General features: G+C 40.5%; 1 protein-coding gene across 8 annotated transcripts in view; it reads right to left on the bottom strand.

The window, feature by feature from the left end:
• TRMT11 (tRNA methyltransferase 11 homolog) overlaps positions 1 to 20,866 on the bottom strand; it is a 52,272-nt gene that overhangs the window by 7,315 nt on the left and 24,091 nt on the right. For 3 of the 8 annotated variants that reach the window (XM_054062462.1, XM_054062458.1, XM_054062459.1), the window contains one exon: positions 17,477 to 18,060. The exons of 3 other annotated variants lie outside the window; for them this stretch is intronic. In XM_054062462.1, the coding sequence (XP_053918437.1) occupies positions 17,929 to 18,060 (132 nt within the window). In that variant the 3' untranslated portion in view covers positions 17,477 to 17,928. Of the gene's footprint in view, positions 1 to 17,475; positions 18,061 to 20,866 lie in introns of those variants that run through there. 2 more of the 8 variants (XM_054062461.1, XR_008449110.1) reach the window with 2 other exon arrangements.

Genomic DNA, 20,866 nt, shown 5'->3' with positions numbered 1-20,866 from the left:
AAACGAGCAGCAAAGCGACTGCATATGAGTAATAAAATAATAGCCGTGGAAAACATGAGGAATCATTTAAATGATGCAAGAAGGAAGGATATACAATTGAGTATATTTTTCATAGGCAAACAGATGAAAACTGGTCCTCCAGCAAAGCTGGGGTACAGCCAGGGACTTAGATGTTGCAATGTTTTAATTTGCAGATTTCCTGTTGCCTAGCAGAGTCTTCAGCCAGGAACTGGACAGTCAAGATACAGTTCCCAGGGAGAATTAGGTGCCTTAGAATAGTATTCCTAGAAACCAGCACACTGAGCATGAAGTTATTTACACTGGCCTGAAGAAACCACAGAAGAACAGAATAGGACCACAGCCAGAGACAGCAAAAATCTCTCTCTTTGCTCTGTCTTGAATCTCCTACTGAAGGCAGGTGTTCAAGCCCAGTTAGCCCTTCGTCACAAAAAGAAACTTAATTTATGTCTGCTTGCAAAAGACCCAGTTTGAGGATAAGTATGAAGGCCAACCTACAGCTGCAATGGGAGAAGACATGCTCCATTTGAGAAGTTGCTTTGAAAGTACTTAGAGGTAAGTGGGGCTCTGAAAAGGCTTGCTACGCCAAGACTGAAGCTGCAGTAGGTGTGACAACAGACAAGAGGTTTAGGTGGATACTACAGCCTTTCAACTGTGCCTATAAATCAGGATTTAGCTGCCCTGAGAAATCTACCTGTCTGATATTAACACAACCATCCCACAGCTGCCTATATTACTCACAGTAACATGACAATGCAGGTGAACTTTGTGAAAGCTTAATGTGGAAGAGTTTCATAGCCAGCTCTTTGTCAGCATTTTCTCACCTCTGTATTAGGCATGGAAAACTGATAGAACAAACTTGTTATCTTCTCTTGGGCTTGCTACCTTGTGAAAGAAGGCTCTGCTTTCCCTGAGGAAACAAAGCACAGCTGTGTATTTCTTTTACATTGGATACGGTATCTGTTGAACCTCGCCAACAATTTACCTCCTCCTTAGGCTTCCTTACTAGGTGTAGAAGAGTAATATACATATAAAATCAGCCGACTGCTACATCCAAAGAATAATAGAATCATAGAAACAAAGAATAGTTTGTGTTGGAAGGAACCTAAAAGGTCATCCAGTTCCAAGTCCCCTGTCCACTGCCACGAGCAGGAACATTTTCCACTAGGTCAGGTTGATCAAAGCCTCATCCAACGTGGTCTTGAACACCTCCAAGGATGGGGCATTCACTACTTTTCTGGGTAGAGAACAACTATGCCAAAGAATATTTATGTGATTTTATCCAGCTAACAGTAAATTCCTTCTGCATACACAGAATTTAAGTAATATAATAATACAGACAGCTGTATCTTGCTTGCAGGCACTCTCTTCACTGATTTCAGAAAGGTTGGTCATTGTCAAATTTAGAATAATCTTGAACATCTAGCCTTAGAAAGTCATTTTGAAGTTGGCATGAATCATATATGCCTTAGACTTGTATAATGGATTTTTTGAAATTTAAGACAAATATGCACTAAGTCATTTTCATAATGATGTTTACAATACGGCACCATTCCCAGTCTTAAATTCAGAGGATTTCTGTCTCTGTGGCTGCCAGTGAAACTCTGCTTCTTTCTGTAGGCAAATAATTTTCAGTAGTGTCTTACCTAGCTCCTTAAGCCAGGCTGTCCCACCAGATAAGCCCCTGCAATTTGAAACCTCAGGAAAGCAAACTGCAAACCTCTTGACTGTAAACATACAAGCAAACATGCTCTCAATAAACAAAAGAGCCCTTGAGTTAATGACAATGCATGCCAATAGCCATCTTGTTTTCTGCTAAGAGAATATACTGGACTGACAGGATTGAGATGAGCAGGACTCAAACACTGCTGTTGATGTATATGTTTGATTTGACCAGTTGATGAAATGTGCTTCAGAAAAAATGTACCAAATCTGATCTGAATAGGAAGAGTCAAGCAGATAATTTTTGTGACCATATGAGACCATCTCCCACCTCTCAACAATACTCCAGACTACTCCCTTGTTACAATTAACGTTAGGGGGGGTATTATTGGTGGTAAAGCTTTGTCCAATAAACAGGACCTATTTAGCAATCAGCTGGCCAAAACAATAGCAAATGGATTACAAAAGCAATAAACCTGGCAGAGATGGACACTGGATCATCTAATTGACCATCTACATTTGAACCTTGTCATCTATCATTGGCTATGGGCTAAAGAAGAATGAAAAATGTTCAAGATGAAAACAGGTTTAACAAGAGAAAAAGAAAACACAAACACAAATGCGGAACACAGTACGATTGCTCAAGATGTAAATTGTAACCAGACCGAAGGACAGATTAAGAAATGATGAGTATATTTAGAGTGCCAGACTCCAAATAGTAGGTTACTGTAATGCCTCCCTTTTAACCCCACAGAGTCACTTAGCCAGCAGTAAACTTCCTTTGCAGGACTCGGATCTCCTCCTGTTCAGGATGTAAGCAGAAGTGCACATCCAAAGCTCCAACTTTACTTCTAGGTCTACGGCACCTTAGAGACAATAGACTAGATTTCATTTTACGACTGGAAGAGTCACAGAAAGTAGCTCATCTCATCTAAGGCAGCTGAAGCCTGGATAAACCAGTCTGTGGAGGATGACAGAATTGACACATCACCTCTGAATACACCTCTACAAACTCTGATTTCCCAGAGTTTATATTAGAGGCTGAGCCAACAGTAGTGCTGCAATTAGCCGGATAAAAACCTTGGATTTCTACAATAACCAGCCTGAAAATCTTTGGTTTGTAGAACAAATTAATGTGCACTGCTTCCATTTCTGCTGATTTGGTCTCACTTGTGCATATCCTGCAGCCAGCCCCATTAGGCCAGCCATGGCCCAAGGACAACAGCATGCTAAGTGCTTCTCAACACTCTCTCTCCTCCAAAGTCTAACCACAAAACGATTCTCCATCCATTTCCCCACGCTCAGGTAAAACACAGGAAAAAAGAGACAGTTCTCCTGCACTAGAACTGCTGTCCTTCCTTCCTTCCTTCAGAAAACACTGCATTTGTTTCTCAGTTCCTGGTAAAGACGCAACTCTAATGCATCCTCACTTTGTCTAGCTAAGTTCAAAAGCACAAAATTTGTAAAAGAGAGAAAAGAAGGAAAAGTGCTTGTGAGGGGCCACAGCTCTGCTCTCTCTCATCTCTGCTACTCTGCTACTTGGTGTCCACAGAACACCAAGGGCTTTACAGCATCAGGAGGTGGCTGGTAAATTGACTAAACTTTGCTGCAAACATACCCATGGCTTTCAAGGGGGTTTGCTGGGAAGCATCATTACCTGCTGGAGAGAAGAATGGGAGCCAGTCACCCAGCCATCAGTTTTTAAGGTTTGGCAGGACTTATTGGTATAAAGACATTTTTATTATCAACACTTCTAATCAAACTGTTTGATTACAAGATTAAGCAAGGATTTTGCAAAGTGATTAGCTCAATTGCCCACGATTTCCCTATTCATTACTGACTCTTTTTACTGACTACATCATTTGCCAATTAAGAAAGACTGAGAAATACTTATTCAAAATATTCAAAGACATTATAAATCCCCCTGCTTTCTGCTTTCAAAACTAGGTTAAGAAGGGCAAAATATAAACCTAAAATGGACAAATCAACCCTTCCCCCCTAGCTGCAATAGAAATGGAATGGGAAGTATGAGTGACCCTTTATTTTGCAGTTTTCCAACTTCTTCTCCTGTAAGTAGAAATAATAATAACTTTAGGATCATTCTATTCCTCAGACTCTTAACAAAAGCAACTTCTGTCCTCCATCTCTACCAAAAGATCCATAGTCTCAGCATTACTCCCAACAGTTCTAATCAACAGTTCTGGGGTCTCCACTGAACAATTCCTTTACAAATCAGATTGACACAGAATTATTTCCTTGGCCAAGAAAACCAAGAATACAGCCAAAAAAAGACCAAAAAAAGCCCTTTCCCCTCAATTTTCAGGCAAGCATACAACTGTAATAATATTTAAGCATATTTTATCATCAAAATCAACTACTTCACCCTTAAACAACTTACACTATTTAGCTAACCATCCAACTAAACTGCTGGTCTGCCTAAACAATTAGTCATTTTTTTAAAACAATAACAACAGGCAAGATCGTGGTTTCCATAATAAATAAAGTGATCATTTTTAGTAGAAATAATACTTTGTATCTGCTTTTCCAATATATATTTTATAGTATGTATTCAATGTAGTTAATACTCAGATGACAACCAATGGAGAATAGAAAAGAAACCAAAGCTGGCGCAGATCCTACCTCATCCTGAGTTTCAGCTTCTGGGACAGGAGTCAGGAAAATGAAACGTCTCAGTAAATGTCATTCTGTCATAAGTAATGAGTAGGAAAGAGGAAGGTAAACTCAGAAAGAAAGGAGGACAAGATGAGACCTTGGGATTTCAAAATCTCTTCCAATTCATACAAACAGAGGCTATTTCCTTTGGGTTTGAGTTCCTACCCCACCTTATTGCTCTGTTGTATATTGTAATAAGTAGAGGTCCCAACCATTTATCTGACTGAATTACCACAACGTTAGCAGAAGAACTGCTATCACCAGGAGACCTCAGGTCATCAGTGCCTAAGAGATTGGCTGCTCTGCCACCTGCGAAGAGGCGGGCAGTCCTACTGGTGCAAAGCAGACACCTCTGGAGCCAAGCACAGAGCACACTTTGGCCCTTCCAAGGATGAAAAAGTATGTACAGCACAAAATAAAGCAGCTTAGCACACCAATGCTGGCTTCCCACCACAGGGGGAAGAAGGGGAGAATGGGTGTCTGTCTTGATCTGTAACACCCAAGCACAGATCATCGAATCGTTGGACTCGATGATCCAAGACGTCTTTTCCAACATGGTGATTCTATGATTCTATGATCCCTTTCCCTCATGACCACGCATCTAGGCAAGTGCTAAGAGGGGATCTGTCACTCATTCCAGGCTGCTGGGACATCACCTTGAAGGTGGATGCAGCAGGATCCCCTTTCTCACAAGATCAAACTGAAACAAAGACATGGGACCTTCGCGACAGAAACCCAGGCTTTGGTGGGTTTTTTGAGGGCCGGGTTTTGTTGGTTCTGGGTTTATATTTTTTTCAGGCAGACATTTATGTAACAAGGAGCACCTGAACTAACGGAAATCTAAGTAATGATGTGGAGAATGGAGAGAGGGAGGAACAGGGAAAGGAGTGGAAAAGCTGGATCATTGGCAATTCCTTATCTTTAATAATTTCTAAAGCTGGCTAAGCACCTAAGCACGTGCAAAACTGCATAGAGTGAAGTCTCCCTCTGAATCATCTCCAAGACATTGATTAGAGCATGCAGAATTACAAAATATGCACATACAATTATAATTAATGTGATTACAGATTTTGTGAGATCGCATCATTTCCAGTTTGATGTATGAACAATAATTTTGGAGGGGTCAGTTGTCCTTCCTTATCCAAAGAACTTGTGCCAATGTAAAATTACTAAGTGGGAGGAGAGTTAAAGCATGTCACTGGAAACTGGACAATTTAAGTCTCTGGAGATAGGCATCTGCTTTTATAGTTCATTCTTTGATATTTTTCTTTAAAAGACTGAAAAACAAGCAATTGAATACTAATTAAACCGTTACAGTGTCTGCGGGGCTTTTTTTCCATTACAAGTTCAATAACCTAAATGAGGCATTTTAGTTTCTTCTCCAGAGCCCAGATTTACAACAACACCCCCCTCCACACACACACACACACACACACACACACACACACACACACGTCTTTGAATGCTGAAAACCCTGGCTTATAAACTCAAATATTGAGATCGGTTCTTAGGAAACTCAGAAGCAACAGTGCAGTTGGGTATCTGACAGGACAGCCAGTAGCTAGGGATAATTTCAGAAAGAGGTATTCCTCTTGTCCCACTCAAAACAGCTTTGTTTTGGAGTGAGTTGAAGTGAAGCACGTGCAGCCGTTGTTGCTACAAAGGCATCCTACACTTACGGGAGGGTCTACTGCAAAGTTGCAGCACTTGTGCTTTGAGTTATAAATAAAGCAGCCCGCGGGACTGAGTGCTTAATGTTTGCAATTCAACAGATATTTCTCACCCTCTTTTCTAGAACTTGGGTATTAACACAACAGATTAGTCGGACACTTCAATAACTGCCCTATCCCACTTGCCAGATGCTCTAAATCTGCAAAGCAAAAGGCAATTGGTACCAAAATAGAGTCTCTGGGTACCAAGCTTACAGATTGGCAGAAACTTAAGGCAATAAACTGGTTTCCTGCTCTCTGCTCAGACTATAAAGAGGATGTAATATTTCATGGTAAAAGATTGCTGTGGAAGATATTTGCCTGGACTCTTTTTAATAAAGTCTATTTGGCAGCTATAGGGGAATGGACCATTAGGTATTTTTCCATCTCTAGTGCCTATTATTCTAAATTCATCTAGGAATAGCAGCCCAGTATCCAACTGTAGCAGTGAAGCTAGAAAGGTAGAGTTAAGCACAGACATAAAAACACAGGCTGAAACAGCCAACACAATCAGTTGTCCGTATCTGGCAGCCAGTAATCTGATAGTCTAGCCTCTTACCTTTAAGACTGAAAATATCCATCATCATAGAGTGGGAATTCATTTCTAGAAGAACAAATACAAAACTTTGAAAATAATCTTCTAGGCATGTGCTGGAGGTACCTCACCACCCTGTCCTCTCTCTTTGCACTGATGTGTTGCATCCTGTGAAGAAGGCTAAGACAGAATCTCTGAAATGTTGTGATGATTTTCTCTTCACCTTGTCACAGCTCTGCTGAGTGATGGAGGAGGAGCTGAATGGTCTATTCTCTCTGGAGTGAGAGAATAGTGTCAACACTGCTCTAGATTTCAGATCTGGCAAAACCTGCCTGAAGGTGACATGGAAGAACAGTAAGTTTTAAATGACCTCTCCGTTCTCATATGACTCCTGTGAAGGTCTGCCATCAATAAGAGAAAGCTTTCTTAAAAATTAACTGTTATTCTTGTGTCTCTCATACTGCGCATCTGAGCACAGCCACGAGTTATATGAAGTAGACACTTATTTTAGATGCGAACTGATAAGCAACAATTACCAGTTGTAATGAATTTCTGTGGGGATCTTTTAGTCCCAGTGCCATTGGTGTTCACAGACTAGCAATGTTCCATAGATAATTTAGCCTTTCTTGACATCAGCAATCGCAAACATTCATTTTTTAATTTGGAAACCCTAACACAGTTGTGTAGTTCCTGGAAAAAAATCTTCGGACAAGCTTTGAAGATAACTGCTACAATATAGGTTTTTCTTAAGTTTGCTAGGTATTGCTGTAGTTAGGTACAAAATAAACACGTATTTTCCTTACAAGTCAGGGCGAATGAAACTAATTGTGCAGATTACAACCTTCGAATTTTTACTTGAAGATCATCCAGAAAATATTATCAATCACTGACAAATCTACTTGCATTTCTGCTCACGGTACCAAGCAGTTTACATAACCTGCAGAATGTGCAGTGCATTATGGACAACTACTTTATAGTTCACTGTTAATTTCCTCACTAATTTTAAAACCAGTCTTTCTTTCATGTATTTTCAGCACACTCCTGCGGATCAGTGGCTCTTTCCAGTTAGAAAGCAAATGAATGTAAGATGGCGCCCACAAGCACTAAAATATTAGATGCTAGAACAGAACCGTATAAAATTACTAGTTTCACAGGCAGATCCAGATTTAGATTTACAGATCCAGAACACTTTGCTTCCCTGATCTCCTAGCACAGAAAAAAATCCAAGCAGACGTACAGCACTTTGAGCTCATTGTGATCAATCCTAGAAGAAAAGATGGTGGAGTAGTATGGGAGATGTTAGTTTTCCTGATCCACCACGGGCATCATGTGTGAACTCGGATAAGTCACACTGTAAGAGTAACATCTGTTTCATAAGGATCTTGTGATGACAAATATATTGAAGAATACAAGATACTCAAATGGTCATATGGTTTATAAAAATACATAAAATAATTATGCAAGCCCAGTGGAAGGAACCTTTGCAGGGTAAGGATTCCTAGGTTTCCATCTATTCATAGAAAGAACAACCACAGAAACAGATAAAAGGAGTGTTCACCATGAATCGCTGAAGGCAGATGTTTCACATGGGAAGATGTTCTCAGCTTCAGAGATGGATAGAATCACAGAATGAATCATGAATCATAGAATGGTTTGGGCTGGAAGGGACCTTAAAAACCATCCAGTTCCAACACTCCTGCTGTGGGCAGGGACACTTCCCACCAGACCAGGGTGCCCAAGGCCCCATCCAACCTGGCCTTGAACACCTCCAGGGATGGGGCATCCACAACTTCCCTGGGCAACCTGTGCCAGTGCCTCATCACCCTCATCGTGAAGAATTTCTTCCTAATGTCTAGTCTAAATCTTTCCCTCCAATTTATAGCCATTAGGATGCCTACTTACATTTCACACACAGAAAACCTCTTCAGGTAGGATATAAAATCTAGGGTACCCATTGCAGTTACCACTGCTGGTCAGTCACACTTGTCCTGCCTCCTTATCTCAGCATTTAGGGTATTATACCCCCTCTAGTACACACATAGCATCTTGTTCCAAACACCTCCCTAAACTCCTCTGCTGCTGTTTGCTAGGCAACTAACCTAACCTGCTACACAGCACTGCTGCTCCCCTCTACTATTCAGGGTGAGATTAACTAGTAAGTGATTTCACACATTGAGTCTGGTTTATGTCCTGCTACTCAGACCTCACCGACAGAGACAATGACCATCTCACCAAATCACACTCGGAGAGCAAAAAAATCTCAGCACAACCTCACACCAGCTATTCAGTTGTGCTCTTTGAAATGCCTGGGTCAAAAAGTTGCAGCATCCAAATTAGAGGAATCTCAGCTGGCAGACTGAGAGGAAAGAACTGATTTCTCAGTAAAAATCAGTAGTCACTGAGGTTCAAATCCAAATAGGACAACGACCAAATCAGAAACACATTATGTCCCAAAGGGACTATTTTCACAGGGGTGGAAAATACTATGAGCCAAATCAGCTCGTAGAGAAAATTTCTGAAAGGAAAACAGAAGTAATAATAAGGAGGTATTGAAAAAGAGAGCATCAGATATCTAAAGATCCACAATCATGCACAAAAAAGAGAAAGTTTCTGCTGCAGCGACACACGCTGTGGCTGGACTTTCCAACATCTTAAACCTCTCCATAACCTGACAGGAAGCTGCAAGTGCCCTTGGGCTACAAATCTCTTCACAGCTCTTCAAGGTGATCCAATCCCATGGATCAAAAGCCAAGTTGCGGCTCCACTACTGATCCCCATGGTTCCTCTTGATTAACTTTGGCGCATCCTGTCCCTGGATCTCAACAAGAAAATAAAGGTTTCAGCAGCTACACCATAGTTTGTCATCTAAAAGAAAAACACAATAAAGCATACCTCACGAGTAAATAACTCCTAAAGGCCATCCTTCTCACTTTAGTTTATCTTCCCATTTCTTAAAGACACGGTCAATCTGTGTTTAGGAAGGCAACCAATGACATTTTGTCTTCAATAATCCACAATTTAACAATTTAATTCACAATTCAGTGAGGAGCTGCACAATCTCCACACTCTGCCTGAGGTCTAGGAGCGATGTGACAGAGACTACAGTTTCCTGACCACAGAGAGTAGATCCAACAGCTCAGCTCCAATGGATGAAAGTTCACTCTCATGCCGTAATCTTTTTCAGCAGAAAGAATAGTTTTCTGCTGGCTTAGTAAGTCGAACTTGCACAAGAAAACGCTCCAGTAAGAAGTAGAGTCACTGCAAGAGTAGGCAACTCTGCTGAGCACAGAGTGAGAAAAGCCGAGACCAGGGAATAGGGGATTCCTCTCCTTTCAGCAGCACTGCACTGTCACATTAGTTTCCCTGCCTGTGAAACCACAGGCTGAGGACTTGCTACGAAGCAATAACTCTTCTGCAGAACCTTTCATAAAATGTAATCCAGTACTCCCAAGCTGGATTGGTATCTCACCCATCAGCTCCCCAAAGCATCATAGATATAAAGTAACAATCTAGTGAAAGGAGAAGTAAAATTAGATGCATAAATATTTAGATAACCCAGGAAAAAAGGAGAAGTAGGAAGCAACTTATCAAAAACATAAGCCAGAAAACTGATAAGGCAGCCGACAGGACAAAGGGAAATAAATTCTGTGAGCACAGAAAGACATCATGAAAGGAGAGATTTTGATGTTTGGGTGTTTGCTCTCCTGTATGTTTAATGAATTCTTGGGTTTTGGAGTATATCAAAACCAAATTGAATCATTTTTGGATGGACAAAGTAGATTAAAATGAAGAGGCAGAACTATTCCATATCCTTATTGAGCATTAGAGAAGCAGCAGCTGATATGCATATGTGAAATGAATGTGAGTTAACTGGCTTCACGGTAAACAAAGAGTTTCAGTAAAAAAATAGACATTTCCAGCTTGTGTAATTCTTAAATGAGCAAATCTGATTTGTGCACATCCAAGAGCTCCAGAAGCAGACTGACAAGTGTTCTGGACTTATCCATCTCCATTGACTAGGAGGAGGATAACATGACTGCTTTAGATACAAATTTGACATGAAAGATTAGGGGAGTCAAAAGCTCAATCTAAACACGGATTGTCAGTGTGTCGCAGAAACTTAAGATGACTGGAATAATGCTAAAGTTGTGCCATTCCCGTAAAAGACAAAGTCCTGGCTTGCCCACTTGATCAGCAGTACCAAACGTGATATGAGACCCAGTTAATAAAAACATTAAAGGAGATTAAAATGATCCCAGGCAAAATGGGTATCTGGAAAGCAGGCTTTCTCAAACTAGGAACAACTCCTGAAAGCCTGCTATTGGAAATTCTAAAAATTCAGAGTACTGTATGGCTTAAACAACTCAAAACTTTGGAAGTGCTATTCCCAAAACATGTCTGAATTCTATAGAACAAGACAAGAGGAAGTATCATGGGAAACGACTAACTATTATGTTCTGTTAATTTGTGGTGAGTAAAATGCATAGCTCCTGTTAATCAGGTATATATTTCTAAAGTACAAATGATTCTTAGAGAGACAAAAAATCAGAGGAAGGATACAAAAATCATCCATCCCTCCTTATTTTTGTAGAGTTGAATGAATTAAAAACTGTATCATATTAAATTAAAATAGTATGAAATTAATCATTTACTAGGTTACTTTGTTAAAAGTTTTAGTTTTTCCAGGGAGTTAATTTCAACCCATTATCACCGTAAGGATCACAAAGCCCTTACTGTCAACAAAGAACTTACTATATTAGCTTTACCTAAATTCTCTTCTCCGAATGGCACATGCTAACACTGAATACAACGGGAATTGCTCCTGCAAAAATGAAAGTTCCCTGTGTCTCATGTTATCAACTTCTAGATTCTGACATGCAAGACTAAGAGTTACAAGTTGATGGGAACGCAAAGCAACTCATTAAAACATTCTATTATTATTTCAAAAGCAGGACTAAAGACCTTCTGATTTTTTATAATTAGAAGATAATTAAACAATATAACTCTAATAAGGTGTGCCTAAATTCATGCCTTGGCTTTGCAATACTATAAGCAGGTGAATTATGGCAGATATCTTCAAGGGTACAATCTGAAGGCAATAGGTTTATAAAGAGTTTCTGAGAATACATTACCCTGAATAACTCTTTGTACTAATAGTAGGATGAGAAGGGAAACATCCTCTTGTTACAGAACTCAAAATGCATTTGGAAAGTGCAGCCAGAGAAGTACTTCTTGCTCACAAATTGTGCACATTTGACAGGGAAATATCCGAGATGATGGCTGCAAGTATGTCCCAGCTCTGCCTCTCCTGACTGAAAGACAGGCTGGACTTCAGCTGAGATATTTCATTTTCCTCTCTCTGCTTTCTTGGGACTACATTCATCCCTACCTCAAGGCATGCTGAGAAGGAAAGAACTCAGTCAATGCACATTCCCCCTGTTCCTTCCAAGTCACTGGCAGGCAAGTCAAGGGAGCCTGTCAAGCATCTGCTCACACCTACTGAACAGCCGATAGAGAAAACCAGTAGCTAATATTGACAAGGAGCACATCCTTAGAAACAAAGCGCTCAGCTGAGTGGAAGGCGCAGGTCTCCCACAAGGGATCAGAGGCTGCATGGTGTTCAGTCTCAGCAGGCACAGCTGAAACAGGAGATGTAGCTGCCTACGCTGTCCTCCATAATGCTTTAGCAGCAGCTGCCTCCTTCACAATCTTCAGATTCATCAGGTGTTGTAAGTGGCCCATCTGAGAAAGCTGCTGTTGCTATTTTTCATAATGATCAGCAGAATATGCCATAAATATAGCTGGTAGCATTACTGCTCCAGGCAGGTCAGCAAGTCACTTGGAGCACAGGCAGTGAGGAGCTCCTGCCATCCCCTCCAGCAAGTGCTGGCATCTCAGCTAACGTGCTCACAAGTAGCTCTCACACGTTCTTGTGAGCTGCAGCCCCACACCTGGAGCGGGCACCTTCCGGCAAAGGCCGCCAGTGTCCCAGGGCATCGCCTTTCTGTCTCAGCATGATCACAAAGACAGAAACATATCGAGCAAGGCCTTAGCAAGCTCCCAAGCTTCCAGAATACTCTCCTGGTGAGAAGGAGGAGGGGAAGGAACACGGGCCACTTGCCAGAGATCGAACTGTCCAATTTAAAGAAATTAATTTAATTGTTTGTGGCAGTAGGAGAGCTTGCAGCTGCTGGCTCCAGGAAGCCTGGACAGTAAGAAAATACGGCGCCAACACTGCTAGAATTAAGCAAGTGAGGTGAGTGCCCAGCAGCGGGGATTTGGGATGTTCAGTGGCTTCACATCCCTGAGACTGCAGAACTGTACAACCACCTTTGCCATTTTGAACAGCTACTTCCGAGCTCAACAACTCTCTCTAAAAGGCATGCTGGCTGCTAACATGTAGAGTAGCTGGTATGAGATAGTCCTTAAAAAACCCACCACCCTGCAATCCAAACATCACCCTGCAAAGACCAGAGGTCCGTCCCACCAAGAGGAGCCCCAGTCAGCTCCTCAGGTGGGTGGGAGCTGCTGGCTGTGCGCTCCATGCCCTGCACACAGATGCCCGCTGTCCCAGCCCAGGGAAGGGAAAGGCAAGGAGAGCGCTAACAACTGTGTAATTAGAAAATTATGTTTGCGCTTTTTTTTTTCTTTTTTTTTTTTTTTTTCCCTCAGAAGATAAGAACAGTTGGAGAAGTACATGCTGTGGGGCCTCAGCAAATCGACTGCCAGGATTTGCTGTTTGAGGCTTTCATCCATCCAGTTTTAATCCAAATTAGTAGGAGCTTCAGAAAGGGATTCTGGCAAAGTCACAGCTGGAAAGATTTTCATCATTAATTCTGCCAAGCATATAAAATATAATTTAAAAGAAAAAAGAGAAAGGGAGGTGGGATATAACTGTTCTTGGCACAAACATGTTTTGATCTGCTTAAAGAGTAAAAACAAAAAAACAAAAGAAAATCTATATTTAATTAAGAAATAGTCCGCATCTTTGCCTCCTTTGACATTTTTACATAAGACTAAAAATGCTATTCCATGGCTATTAGAAAATTAATCTCTTACTGAGGTTGACGTTTTCTTTGCTTTATGAAGAGGCAAGGCAGCTGGGGGTGAGAGGGGAGGTCCCTCTTCCTTGGCCCCAGTGGCACGGGGCCTGTGTGGTTTTTTGGCAGGTTGTTCCCCGTAGCAAACAGCAGTAGTTCATCAAGTTCAGCCTGCTGCTTGTCAGGTCGCTCTGGGTAATACCAGAACAGGAAAGCAGAACAAACGCAGGCAGTGCTTGGGTGCTTGTGCACATTCGTCGCTGACCATACCAGCTGCTCTGCAATCACAGGTCTGAGCAGAGGCATCGTGCTACTGAAGAAGCTGCAAAATTTTCAGTAACCACTAACAAAGAACCACACATGGGTGCAAATGTACCTCTGTGACATGCAGGGATGAAGCCTCCTGTGCTTAGGTTTGCTGCGGGTTATCAGCAATCTGTAATCTCCGGGGTACCTCACTAAGTGTACAATTATCCAAGACCAATGGATTTTACCTTTCAGTTGCCGACCTCATTGTAAGCAACCCACAAGAATTAGAAAAGATCTTCCATGGCAAACCTATCTCAGTGCTCCAGTACCCTTAGTGTAACCAGATAAATTGTCCTTTCTCTGGGACCTTGAGTCTGGTAAAGCCTTTTATAGAACAGACAGCCAGTGCCTCTTTTGAGTGGTGCTCTCCTCATCCATAGGCTTGGAAAGCTGCAACTTATTAGAGGCACTGTAGAAAATAACAGCAGCCATGAGAGAAAACTGTAATGAAAACAGTTGTGAGGATACATACATAAACAGTGTAGTGTGAAGGCAGGTGAGATATATTTTGTTTTAAACTATGCAATCACAAAAATCAATGACATTAGAGAACGAGGTTAAAATACCACATTTTCTCCAAATAGCAAACAGAAGAGAAAGGTAGAGAGGAATACCAACCTATTCATTCTCCTGGGTATCCACAACTCTCTTGTCTTTTTAGTAGCAGGGAAGAAGTCTCCAGACTGAAAAGATAGCCTTGTTCAACTCTAGACCTCAGTTTAAGCTGCAGACCAAGCTAAAGAGTAGAGAAAGAACACCTTTTTGGTTTTTTCTTTTCAGCTTCTGTGAAGGGGTGGAAAGGAGAGTCAGAAAAGAGAAAGATGGCGGTGACGGAAGTTGAGCCAGCCGAGAACAACCTTTGCCTTTTGGAGAGTTCAACCTCCTGTCAACTAACACCAGAGCTGCTTGTTGTCCAGTATGGGAATCCTTAACCACCGCATATCATCTGCTCTCGTCATGCCCACTGGATGATGCCCCAATAACTGACAACAGTTTCTTAGGTTGGTTTAAAGGGAGGACTACACTCTCCTTGAGACATTCAGCAAGCCAACACATCTGCTTCACAATTCTCATCAGAGCAATGAGGAGAAACTATCGAGCCTGAGTTTTTGTGAGCTACTCTCATAGCTCGAGTGGAGAGTTCAGCCAAGACCTTTATGTTCCTTCTAAAAAAGCTCTTTGTACACTGTTATTTGGGTCTTTTTGTTTTAAAGATAAGATCTAGAAGCAGAAGGTGGTAGCAGCAGCAACAAAAATCATAATTTTTGTCTCCAAGTCTCGTATCCATGCAGGTTCTCTGAAAGCTGAACTCATTTTGCAGCCTTTTCCTTGGAAAAGATATTAACCAGGTCTTTTTCTTCAGCACCTTTCCCTATTTAAATAAAATTTGTAGCTACCTGTTATCTATAAAACTTCTTTAAATTGGCCACTAATTAAGAGAAGTATTCGAGAGAAATAACCAGGTAGGACACACAATTAATGCAGATAAAATCTTATCCTGTTCCTTTTCCACTTCCTCTTCCCATAGCTACAGGGGAGGCTTGGCAGCTGGGAAGACCTCCACCAAGAAAAGGGATTCTGTGAAAAGAGGGGCTCCTTCCCTTTGCTGCCTCAACACCAAGAGGCAGCCTCTGCCAGTATGACCTTGCAGTCGTTTTCCCTCCACCCAATTTGCTGCAGCGCAACAAAGCACTCCAAAAATAACGTTTATTTTTCAAAACTGGAAAATGGCATAAACCACCCCAAAGGAGAGAATGACAACAGCATGAATTCAGCGCAGGCTCATGAACTGACCCTCCCTGCCAGGGACAGGAAACTGAACCGCACAGAAAGAGACTGAATGGAACCAGATCGAACGAAAGCGCCAGAAACCGCGGCCATAGATCGCCAAGTTCTGCCGAAAGGATAACTAACTCACCCGCCTGACAGCCCTTTGCTAGAGCGAGCACAAGCACTGTGTTACAGCTCTACAGCTATAAATGCCTCTGCTTCACAAGTCTGCACGTACAAGAGGCTGGAGCACATGTATTAAGTGAGGAGAAATTTAAAGATCAGAAATATTTCCAAATGATAGCATTAAAGTAGGGGACAGACACTGAACATCTGATTTCAATTCTAAACTTTTTGATTAGTGGATGTTGATGCAGTGCCCCAAATAGGCTCACAGTTTCTGCTCAAAATGGTATTCTTCAGTAATGATAGAGCTGTTATGTATGAACTGCTAAACAGAGGCCACACCACCACTGCTGAATGGACTAATAGTTGGACCAGGCAGAGAAGAAATAAAACTAAATCATTCTCTTTGAATAGACAGAGCCAGATTTGCCACTACCTTACTTCTTGTATAACCATTTAGTTCATGTTTTCGTAGGGTAACTTTCATGAAAATGAAGTTATAAGTACATAATATTATACATCTAGAAAAAGTCCTTGCCTATGAAGAACAGAAAGTAATTTTAATTTGTAAAGTAATAAAACCTGAATGCCAAATTGTAATGCTAAAATTGAAGTCAGAAGTTGTATGAAGACAGGTTTTCAGAAGCAGTAATTTTTTGATGTAATATTTGAGTGATCAATTCAAATTCTGCTTTTGAAAAAATGTCTGAGCTTTGATCTTGCTCCAAATTCAGCCCAGAACAACTATTATACAGCTGACATTAAAAGTTTCAAAACAAAGTGATTTACAATGGAAACACAGAAAATAAATCACTATTTCAGAACCTCCTAACACACCACAGATTAGATCCAGAAGGTCAGACAAAGTTGTCATTGAGTTTGTGAGCTCTCCCTTCTGCAGCGAAGGACCACAACACACGGAAGAGCAAATTCAGTTAATGAACTCAAGCAGACACACACAACGACTCGTGACACCTTCCTAGGTATCATTGGTTTTGTGAAGGCACTTCATAATGTACAAAGATTCTAACATGACCACAGTCAGTAACTTGCAGCAAGCTGAGAAGCGAGGCTTTCTCTGGCTGGAGTAAGTAGATACATTCACCAACACCCTGCTGAAGAATATTTGACCACCAAAATGAGAACAGCCATTAACATACTGAATTAATGGGCTTAGTGGTTTTCAAATGAGGTATTTTCTTGATGGACATGGTGTGGATTCAGCAAAGTTTGCCTTTTTAACGAATAAAGCTTCAATTTCAGAGATTTGATTAGGCTTAATACCATTAGGGAACCGTTACTGATTTTATGCTGTTGTTGTTACTGCCTTAACTATCAGTTTCTGAACCAAAAATTGCAGACAGTTGGCTTGACCAAGAGTCAAGGTTCAGGAATGCAAAAGCAAATCCAAGGTACAGATGAGCTTCAGATGTGGACAGGCTTCACAGGGTTTAACAGGCTCTCCAGAGTTTGTCAGGTCACAGAGGCTTTTGGGAGGTGTGTGTGTGTATGCACACGCATGTGCACTTGTTTCTTTGTGGTTTTGGGGTGTTTTTCTAAGCACCGCTAGCCTCAGCCAGAGCCATCGGAATTCAAACGAACAGTTATTGCATGCAACAATTAAAAAAAACTGACAACAATCTTTTCTAGTTTATTGTATACCATTTACAAAAAAAAACAAATAAATGAAAATTATCTTCTTAATAAGCAACCCTTGATCACCACCATGTGTTTCTAAAACAGCCAGATGTTCACAGTTTAAGAAGCCAAATAATACTACTACTTTTTTGTAAACACTAATGGAGAAAGAACAATACTAATGGTTTTAGTCAATCATCGTTAGTACTTTAAAGTACAAATATAAATTAAATAAGAGTAAAAAAACTTGTACAATAAAATCCACTATAAACAAAGCTAATTAAAAAGAACTGTTCTCAACCTGTGTTGTGGGTTTCATCTTGTTTTAGAATTAAAAGCGGTATTTATTTTTCTGAAGCATCCAAATGAATGTTCATATCCAGATGTCCTTACAAAGAAACACAAACTTCATTCTTTCCTCGTTTTTTAATTCTGCTTGTATTATATTTTACTTCCGATTGTCTTTTTCTTCTTTGGCAATCCTCTTTGTCACACCACTGAAATACTTCTCACGGAATGAATTGTGTCCCCTGTATGGCAGATATTGACCATCCAACAAGTAAGAATTCTGATCTTGATCCTGCGTGGCATCAAAATGCAAGCATTAGGTTTTATGGTAGTATGTTCAGGTCTTCCTCCAAACCTTTTCAGACAATTACAAGTAAGAATAAAGTTGTCGGGGTTGGAATTTGTTTTTGGTTTTGCTTTTCGGGTTTTTTTTACAATTAAATGGCAAACATAAGTCATTAGATTGATTAAAGAATTCCAAAACTAGAATGCTAAGGTTTCCAATAAGGTTAACAAGAACACATACATCCTACTGCAAAGTCTTAGCACTTAACAAAAATCAAAATCCAGATGCAATGGATTCTCATTTGACACTAATAAAATTCAAGCTATAAGCAGACAGGGGAGGTTTGGGGTGCAGGAGCGGTTGATTGTAACGTATTCATTCATATTTTCCTTATTCTGGTCTGTACAGCAAAACGATGCAAGCTGTCAGCACAAGTCATGTGAAGTTTTAATAGTTCTACATCACTGGAAATATCTCAGCTAACATCAGCATCCAACCCTTGCATGAATGAATGAGAGCACTGGTACTATGCCACACAAGCCTTCATAAAGGAAAACACATAGGTTAGTTTCCAGAAGAAATATCATCTAGAGAATTCAATCACTCAGAGGTTTGTGCAAGGCAGATACAAACAGAAGAGGAACACAAATGATTAAAATGAGTTCCTACAGTTACTGAAGCGCTAACAGAGCATTTTTTTTTTTTTCTTGTGTGCAGTATTCATGTACTTCTAAAAGTTAAAGTTGACACAGTAAAATCCCTACACATAATACCTGTTCGACACCAGTCAGGTACACAGTTTAGAAAATTGGCCTATTATATATATAAATAAAGGTTTATTTCAACATGTACTGTTGCTTTATACAACTAAGATACTTGTCCACTAATGTTACCAATACTGTAAGACGATACATCAAACTTTAATCTGAGTGCTCAAGAAAACTGATTGCAACTTTTAAAAACAGTTTTACAGTTTACAGTTTTACATAAACTTATGTTAGTTTATTACGCTCAATAACAAGATGGAACGGAGATAAACATCCCCACACAGAACAACTAAACTGCAAAGCGAAAATAAAAACAAGCATATGACAGAACTAAACCTCTGCTCTGCTAAATCTTTCTTCTCAATGTATCCTAAATGCTGTAATTTCTTTTATGCAAAGCAGCAACATACAGATTGGTTCATTACCTAAGTTTAGAGTTCAGAGCTATTTGTCCATATCCAAAAATAAGGTTACTGTGGAATAATTCAGCGTAAGTAGTAGGAACACGGAAGTAGGTTTACATCAATATTTTCATACTGTAAAAGTATTACAATGCAAGGATAAACTGAACGCTACTGGACAATCCCCCCCTTCAGCTATTCTGTAGCCTGTCCAGGTTTTCACCTAGCAAGAGCAACACCACATCTTGCTTTGGATATCTTCATTCGCATTCTAAAAGAGTGAAAGGAAAGGTTTTTCAACACAGCAAGATATCTGTGTGCATGTACAAGTGCCCTCTTCTGGACACAATGAGATATTCCTATGAAGTAGTTACACTAGCAGCCACTGGCTTATAATTTGTTAAATGTTAAGCGCCATATGAATATCCAATGTGTTTCACATATACACCGGTAGCACCAAATTAGTTCTATTTAAATATTGCAATGTTGGAAAATACCAGGAGAAAATTATATCGGTAAACCCAAAGCAGAGACAGTACTATCTATTGTCTTTCGGTCACTTGTCAGAGAGAGCCACCTCTAACACCATTCTCAGGTTGATAATCAACAGGCTTTTAACATGTCCGAGGGATGGGGAGAAATGCTGTTGGCAGGCAAGAAACAAGGAGGATTTAAGGCTGCCTCTTGCAGCCAATCTGGACCCACTTCTCCAGGCCTCTTATACAGGACCATCCTGAGGAGAAGACCACCTATTCTTCCCCTGCAGGTCAGTCATCCTGCTTTGACCTAAATATACATTTTTATAACTTTGGGATGCATTTTAATGATAATTTTACATAATTTGCTTGTTTTGAGAAATGGGCGGGTTATTTGACCGTGAAAGATGTATCTTAACATAAAAAATAATCCCTACAACCTCTAAGAGGTCACAGATCTGTACAGCATTCATCTTGATTCCTTAAGTAACAAAATGCTGATTCAAGGTTAAGGGAGGAAGGAAGAAAGAGACTGTACCAATCTACTCCTGAGCTGCTTAGGGCAAAGGGAGGATATGATATGGAAGACAATAAACTTTGCATTAAACACAGTTGTAAGAGGAGCAACTGCATTTACCAAATGGAAACAGGCTTGGTGCATCACTCCAGAGCAGAATTCATTTTGGAAATCCAGTCTTCATATAAAGCTATGCAAAGCATTGCTCGCGAGATGAGAGGGCATCTGCAGTCAGGAACAGATTTCTTAAGAGAACTTGCAAAGGAAGCTCCTGGCCTACATCACAATAAATCCAGCTAAAGAGCCTCCATTCCCTACCTCTCCCCTGTATGGACATGACTGTCCAATAAAGATCATAACTGCTTTAAAGAAAAATAATGAATCACGAATTGCTTCTTAAGAAGGGAGAAAGAAAATAAGAAACCCTGAACTCTGAGATGCTGCTCACTGTTGACATTCACTAGTTAAAACAATTTTATGGGCAACATTAGAACTGATCAAAAGCAGAAGGAATTTTCGCATTTCAGAGACTACTTATCTCTGAATAAATCCTAGCTTAGGATATTTTATACCTACATGGGGAGATGAATGGGTACAATCTGAGCACTAGAAAGAGGCTATATTTAATTCTACAGATACAAGAACTTGTCA

This window comes from Cuculus canorus, chromosome 3 (genome assembly GCF_017976375.1).
Source record: "Cuculus canorus isolate bCucCan1 chromosome 3, bCucCan1.pri, whole genome shotgun sequence".
Lineage (NCBI taxonomy): Eukaryota > Metazoa > Chordata > Aves > Cuculiformes > Cuculidae > Cuculus > Cuculus canorus.
The sequence above is the reverse complement of the archived record's forward strand: the minus strand, read 5'-3'. Positions and strand labels throughout refer to the sequence as shown.